Here is a 7401-nt window from a genome sequence, read left to right as displayed (position 1 = left end):
ATGCAAGGAAGGGGTTGAGAAGCTTCCAACAATAACATGGTGAGATGTTTCATGAGGCATTCGAGCGTTTCAATATGATGATTAAAAATTGGCCTCACCATGGAATTGAATTGTGGGAGTTGATGAATGCCTTTCACGAGGGGTTGAGTGCCGAAGATGCACGTGATTTGATGTCTATCACCGGTGGGACTTTTGGAACAAACTATGAGAACGATGATTGGGAGTTCTTGGAAAGCATGGCAACTACATCAAAGAGGAAAGCTCAAGCCTCAAGAAGAGCCCGACCGACCACTACCCGACCTCAAGTGCACGCCATAGATGATGGTAATGCTCAAACCACTAACCAAATTTATGATGTTTGTGCTTTGTGTAATGAAATAGGTCATGCGGATGAAAATTGCCAAGGGATGTTGGAAGGGCAATACGAAGAAGTCCATGCGGTTCAAGGTCGAGGTCAAGGAGGAGGTGGTAGGAACTACAACAACATGAACTCTAATACCTACCACCCCGGGTTGAGGAACCACCCGAATTTTAGATATGGGAACCCTTCAAATCAAGCAAACCCGAATTTTCAAGGTAGCCAAGGTAACTTTGGTTCACGCCAATCTTACAATAACCAAGGTGGATACCGAGGCGGAAATAACCAAGGTTATCAAAAACAATACCAAACGGGTCAAGAACAAGGGGGGTCTTCGGGTGGAAACGAGATGATGGAGATGCTAAAGAGCATGCAAATGGAGATGCAAAAACGGAACCAACTTGACGAAGTGCGAATGCAAAAGGATGAGGTTCGTGACAAAAGCATCCAATCACTAACAACCCAAATGGGTCAATTGGCAACCGACGTGGCGGAATTGAAGAAAAGTAAGGGTCAACTTCCAAGCGACACTAAGGTAAACCCTTCACATGGTTCGTCACGAGGTAACGTTAATATTAATCATGTTAGTGTTTTGAGGAGTGGAAAAGAATTTAAAGCCAATTTGTCACCCGAATTGGTTGAGGGGGTAGTTGAGGATGTCACGGGAATTGAAAGTGATGATGAAATTTCACCGGTTAAACCAAAAGAAACAATTGTTAAAAAACCGGGTTTGGGTGAAAATGAAAAGAATGAAAAAGTTGAGGGTGAACCGAGTCAAGTCCCGTTTCCATCGGCCTTACTTGACCCGGGAAAGAAAAATTTTATTGTGTCGAGAGGTCCTCAAAAAGAGGAGATGTGGGACATGTTTAAACAAGTAAAAATAAATCTCCCACTCCTCGATGCAATAAAACAAGTCCCCGCTTATGCAAAATTCTTAAAAGAATTATGTACACAAAAAAGGGAAAACAAGAAGAAAGTGCCTAAGCGGGTGGATTTAACCGGGCAAGTGAGTGCGGTTTTAAATGGGGAGCTTCCTCCTAAGCTCCAAGATCCGGGCACGCCATTGATTAATGTACAAGTTGGTAATTTTCAAATGGCTAAGGAGTTGCTAGATCTTGGAGCCGGAGTTAGCATTTTACCGGGGGGCTTATATGACCAATATGACTTTGGTCTGTTAGAAAGGGTGGAGACAACGGTTGTTTTGGCCGATTTGTCTCATAAGTTGCCTCGGGGTATGGTTCAAAATGTAATTGTGAAAATTGATGAGTTTTATTACCCGGTGGACTTTCTAGTCTTGGATTACTCATCGGCGGACCCTAAGCAACAACAAAATATAATTTTGGGTCGGCCGTTTTTAAGCACCGCACATGTTATTATTGATTGTAGATTTGGTACCGTCGATATGGCTTTTGGAAATAGAAAAATGCGTTTAAATGTTTTTACTAACAATTCTAATGCTAACGGTGTTGATGAGTGTTTCATGGCAGATATAGTTGATGGATGCAACCCGCATGAGTAAGAGGAGGATGGTTTGGATATTTGCCTGTGTGATTTTTCTGAACAGGTACATGCTTATGCACTCCGGGTTGAAGAGGAAGCGCAAGATGCGATGGCGTTGAAAGAAGGTAGACCACCATGGACCCACCAATTCGAGGGTCTACCGGTGGAGATCGATTCGGGTACTAAACCATCGCTAGAGGAACCGCCAAAGTTGGAGCTCAAAGACTTGCCGAGCCATTTGAAGTATGTGTTTTTAGGGGATAATGACACTTTACCGGTCATTATTGCCTCTAATTTGGAGTTGGCCCAAGAGCAAGCACTGTTGGAAGTCTTGAAGGAAAACAAGGGAGCTATCGGATGGACAATTGCCGATCTCAAAGGAATTAGTCCATCAATTGTCATGCACAAGATCATCACAACCGAAGATGCCAAACCGACACGAGAAGCTCAAAGGCGGTTGAACCCGAACCTAAGGGAGGTAGTTAAAAAGGAGGTAATTAAATGGTTGGATGCGGGAATCATCTATCCAATTTCGGATAGTGCTTGGGTGAGTCCCACCCAAGTTGTGCCTAAGAAGGCCGGCAATCAAGTAGTCAAGGATGAAAGTGGTGAACAAATTGCCACCCGACCGGTTACCGGGTGGCGTGTATGTATTGATTACCGAAAATTGAATGCCGCCACTTCTAAGGACCATTTCCCGCTACCTTTCATTGACCAAATTATTGAAAAATTGTCGGGTCAAAAATATTATTGCTTTTTAGATGGGTATTCGGGTTACAATCAAATCGCCATACACCCGGATGACCAACACAAGACCACCTTCACTTGCCCATATGGCACCTTTGCCTTTCGGCGAATGCCATTTGGCTTGTGTAATGCTCCGGCAACTTTCCAACGATGAATGATGAGTATTTTCTCAGACATGGTTGGAGAGTCGCTCGAAGTATTTATGGACGACTTCTCCATTTTTGGCACTACTTTTGATGCTTGTCTCAACGAATTACAAAAGGTTTTAAAAAGGTGCGTTGAGAAAAATTTAGTGCTAAGTTGGGAGAAAAGTCATTTCATGGTGCAAGAGGGCATTGTGTTGGGCCATGTGATTTCTGAAAGGGGGATGGAGGTGGATAAGGCAAAAATACGGGTAATATCGTCTTTGCCACCTCCGAAAAATGTTAAGGGTGTAAGGTCGTTCTTGGGACACGCGGGTTTTTATAGACGTTTCATTAAGGGTTTTAGTGTTATCACCAAACCCTTATGCAACTTGTTATTGAAAGATATCCCATTTGATTTTACTAACGAGTGTATGCAAGCTTTCACTGTTTTGAAGGAACACTTGGTCAAGGCGCCTATTTTGCAACCACCCGATTGGTCAAAGCCGTTCGAAATAATGTGTGATGCGAGCGACACCACTATTGGTGCAGTTTTGGGTCAACGGGTTGACAAGAAACCGGTGGTTATTTACTATGCAAGCAAAACTTTATCCGAAGCGCAACTTAACTACACCACAACCGAGAAGGAATTACTAGCGGTGGTGTATGCTTTGGATAAGTTTCGCTCGTATATTTGGGGAAGCAAGGTGGTGGTTTATTCGGATCATAGTGCGGTACGGTACTTGATGGAGAAAAAGGACGCGAAGCCGCGTTTGATTTGGTGGGTCTTATTGTTACAAGAGTTCGATCTAGAAATCCGAGATAAAAAGGGAAGTGAGAATGTAGTAGCGGATCACTTGTCTCGGATTCCGGTGGAAGGGACCGATGATGTGAGTGAAATCAATGAAAGTTTCCCCGATGAGCAACTTTTGGCCGTTTCCACTTTCGTTGCACCGTGGTATGCTCATTATGTCAACTATTTAGCCACGGGTGCCATCCCAAGTCATTGGACCAAAAAGCGTCGACAACAATTCATGGTCCAAGTGAAGCAATACATTTGGGATGAACCGGATCTCTTCAAGATCGGACCGGATCAAGTTATACGGAGGTGTGTGCCCGAGACAGAAGTGTTGGAAATTTTGACCCATGCTCATTCGTCCGCATGTGGGGGTCATTTTAGTGGGCACAAAACAGGCTATCGGGTTCTTTCTTGTGGGTTTTATTGGCCCACCATTTTCAAGGATGCAATTGAGTTCGCTAGAAATTGTATTAATTGTCAAAAGATGGGAAGCATATCGAAAAGGGATGAGATGCCATTACAACCAATCTTGGTTGTGGAGATATTTGATGTATGGGGTATAGATTTTATGGGTCCCTTCCCGAATTCAAATGGCTTTCTATACATTTTGGTAGCGGTGGATTATGTCTCGAAGTGGATTGAGGCTATTGCAACACGAACAAACGACCATTCGGTTGTTTGTAAATTTGTTCAATCCAACATCTTCTCTCGCTTTGGAATCCCGCGGGTTATTATAAGCGATGGTGGTTCGCATTTCAAGAACTTCAACTTTGGGAAATTACTGAAGAGGTATAGCGTGAACCACCGAGTTGCCACACCTTACCATCCGCAAACAAGTGGACAAGTCGAAGTGTCCAACCGTCAAATCAAAGAGATCCTCATGAAGACGGTAAGAACGGATAGAAAGGATTGGTCGAGCAAGTTAGACGATGCATTATGGGCATACCGAATGGCCTACAAGACTCCTATTGGTACAACGCCTTACCGGATGGTGTATGGTAAGGGTTGTCACTTACCAATGGAGTTGGCGCATCGGGCACATTGGGCGATCAAGACGGTCAACGCGGATTATGATGAGGCGGGTAAGTTGAGAAAGTTGCAATTGAGCGAGATAGAAGAGATTCGAGATGAGGCGTACGAATGTGCATCGGCCTATAAAGATAAACTCAAGAAAGTGCATGATGCGAAATTGAGAAAGAAAACATTCGAAGTGGGGCAGAAGGTTTGGTTGTATAATTCAAGATTGAAGATGTTCGCGGGCAAGCTTAAAAGCAAATGGATGGGTCCGTATGTCATTCGGAGAGTTGGGCGATTTGGTGATGTAGACATCCAAGACGAGCAAACATTGAAACAACAAACGGTGAACGGTCACCGCTTGAAGCCATACTTGGAGGGAAACGACATCAATAACTTGGAGCTTGACAAAGCGGGCTACATCTTACGCCCGACCGATGAAGAACAACCATGAGAGGCCCAGGTTCGGTAGTGTACATAGTAGTATTTTGTTTTGTTTGTTTTGTATAATGTGCACAATTGCCATAGTTCCTCGAAATCCGTGTTCGAAACAAGTGTGGGGATGTTCGGGTCACGAATTATTCTAACATTGTGTTGAGGACAACACGGGATTTTTGAGGGGGTAGGGTAATTTTTACAAGTTTTTGAAAAAATTAAAAAACATAAAAAATCGAAAAAATTAAAAAAAATCTAAAAAAATTTGCACTTAAAACCTCAATTTTTGGTGAAAGCAGAGTTGCCCAGTGTCCACCGTAATTTACGGTTCTACCGTAATTTACGGTGGAAAGGAATTATTGTTGGTATTTACGGTAAAACACTACTGAATTACGGTGAAATTTCATGTTTAGTTTTTACCGTAAATTACGGTCATACCGTAATTTACGGTGGAATTAGGAAATTTTGGGGTTTTACGGTATTTCAGTACTGATTTACGGCGAAGAATAGAGGTCCAGGTCTCACCGTAAATTACAGTGAGACCGTAATTTACGGTGCGGAAAAAAATCACGTCGGTCGTTTGGGTTCCGCTAATAAATAAAAAAATAAAAAAAATAATAATAAAACCTAATAACATCTGATTACGTGACTTCACCCCAACCACACAAATCATCTTCACTTTACATTCTTCCATCACCATCATCTCTCTCAAACAAAACCCACAAACCTCCATAGCTCCTTCAACCTTCAATCCTCCATAGCTCCTTCAATTTTTGTCCAAATCAAGTGAAATTGAAGTCTAACTTGACTAATTTTTCACAAGCTTGTCGATTGTGAGGAGAGATTTCAGAGAAAACGCACTTTTAGGGTCCGAATTCGAAACCCTAATTTGAAAAATTTGGGGGTTTTTGGAGTTTTTGTTTCACAAGCACTTGTGCATCTTCAAACAAAGGTATGAAAGCTTATTTGTTATATTTTGATGCTACATTGTGAAAATTAAGGTGATTCAGGTTATTTGCTCTTACCCACTTGCTTGTTTGTAGATTTGGTTATGAAATTGATTATTTGAACATAGATATGGTTGTAGATGTAAGATTTGTGGTTAAAGTAGTGAACTTTTGGGATGTTCTACATTGTAGAGACACCATGCCCGATTTTTGAAAAATTTTTGATATACTTTTGGTTCACTAACATCTACAACCATGATAACAAGCAAGTGTGGGGATGATTTTGAAAAGAGGGTTTAATTTTGTGTTTGCTTTTGTTGATTGTCTAATGTGTGTAGGAAATGGCTAAAACGAAAGAACAAGCGGGATTGAGTTCATCATCATCAAAAGGGAAAGGCAAACAAAAAGAACAACCACCGCGAAAAAGGCAATATATGGGTCATATAAGTGAAAGCGAGAGTGGGAGTGAAGAAGAGATGGAGTTGGATCCGAGTGAAAAGCCGGTGTGGAATTCGGGTCCATTAGATGATCAAGCAGAGGAGTGGCAACCGACACTCTACCATGATTGCATGAATAAGTTGAAGAATAAGGCGGCGGACCTTCATTTGTGAACGAGAGGTTCGGGAAGTGGAGTTTCAACAATTTGGGGTGTTTGATAAGTTTCGGGCGCTAGGATGGGAATCGGCGCTCAAATGTTTCGATAAAGACAAAAGCAACTTGTTTATGACCGAGATAAAAGAATGGATGGCGACTTTGAAATGTCACAATTTTAACAAGCCGTCACAGATGAAGTTGATTGGTGAGGTGCACGGGGTACCGGTGGAGATGTCATTTGACACTTTGAAGAAGCTCGGGAAGTATGATAGTCTCCCGGCTCGTGGGTACATGGTTCCCACTCTCGATGATCTCTTGCTCAAACCGGAGGAACATGTTAGATGGAATGATATGTTGGCAGCAATATTTTTACCCGGTAAATACAGTGGTATTCTATACCGGAAGAATTTGAAGATAGAAGCTAAATTGTTGCATACAATCTGTCTTCTCAATGTCCTTCCAAGAAGGGGAGACAAAGAACAGGTGAGGTTTCCGGAGGTACCCGTTCTTTATTCGTTGATGCATGGGGCTCCACGTTTCCCGATACGTTATCTTATCATGAACCACTTATGGATCTGCCGTAATAAGTATGGAAGAGACATCGTCCCTTATTGTCGAATAATTACGGGATTGATGAAACAACAGAAGGCGATAACATCTGAAGATCAGGGAGTAACAAAAAGGCACCAGCCTTTTACGTTGGATAAGTTGGGGAATGTTTGGACGTATACTCAGACGGAGCGTTATCACAAGTTAAAGTCGGAAGGCCAAAGGTGGAGAGCTCTTAAGGCGAATGCGAGAGATTTGTTACCGGGTGAAGAGGATGAACCCGAGAGTGAAGCAGAGATCCCAAGCGGGGATGAAGATTATGAGGAGCAACCGCAA

General features: G+C 42.5%; 1 protein-coding gene and 1 non-coding gene across 2 annotated transcripts; one reads left to right on the top strand and one right to left on the bottom strand.

The window, feature by feature from the left end:
• LOC118489971 lies at positions 1–106 on the bottom strand. Its single transcript, XR_004887982.1, has one exon. It is a non-coding gene; the product is annotated as a small nucleolar RNA R71 (small nucleolar RNA).
• A 4438-nt stretch (positions 107–4544) lies between these two features.
• Positions 4545–4994, top strand: LOC110889179. The gene has a single exon (XM_022136687.1). The coding sequence runs from the start codon at positions 4545–4547 to the stop codon at positions 4992–4994; it is 450 nt and encodes a 149-aa protein (XP_021992379.1).
• Positions 4995–7401: the final 2407 nt, after the last annotated feature.

The sequence above is a fragment of the Helianthus annuus genome, chromosome 2 (genome assembly GCF_002127325.2).
Source record: "Helianthus annuus cultivar XRQ/B chromosome 2, HanXRQr2.0-SUNRISE, whole genome shotgun sequence".
Taxonomy (NCBI): domain Eukaryota; kingdom Viridiplantae; phylum Streptophyta; class Magnoliopsida; order Asterales; family Asteraceae; genus Helianthus; species Helianthus annuus.
Note: the sequence above shows the minus strand (reverse complement) of the source record. Positions and strands in the feature narration are given on the sequence as shown.

Coding starts and splice junctions, on each gene's coding strand:
- LOC110889179 (XM_022136687.1), top strand. CDS start 4,545: ATGGAGTTGGCGCATCGGGCACATTGGGCGATCAAGACGGTCAACGCG.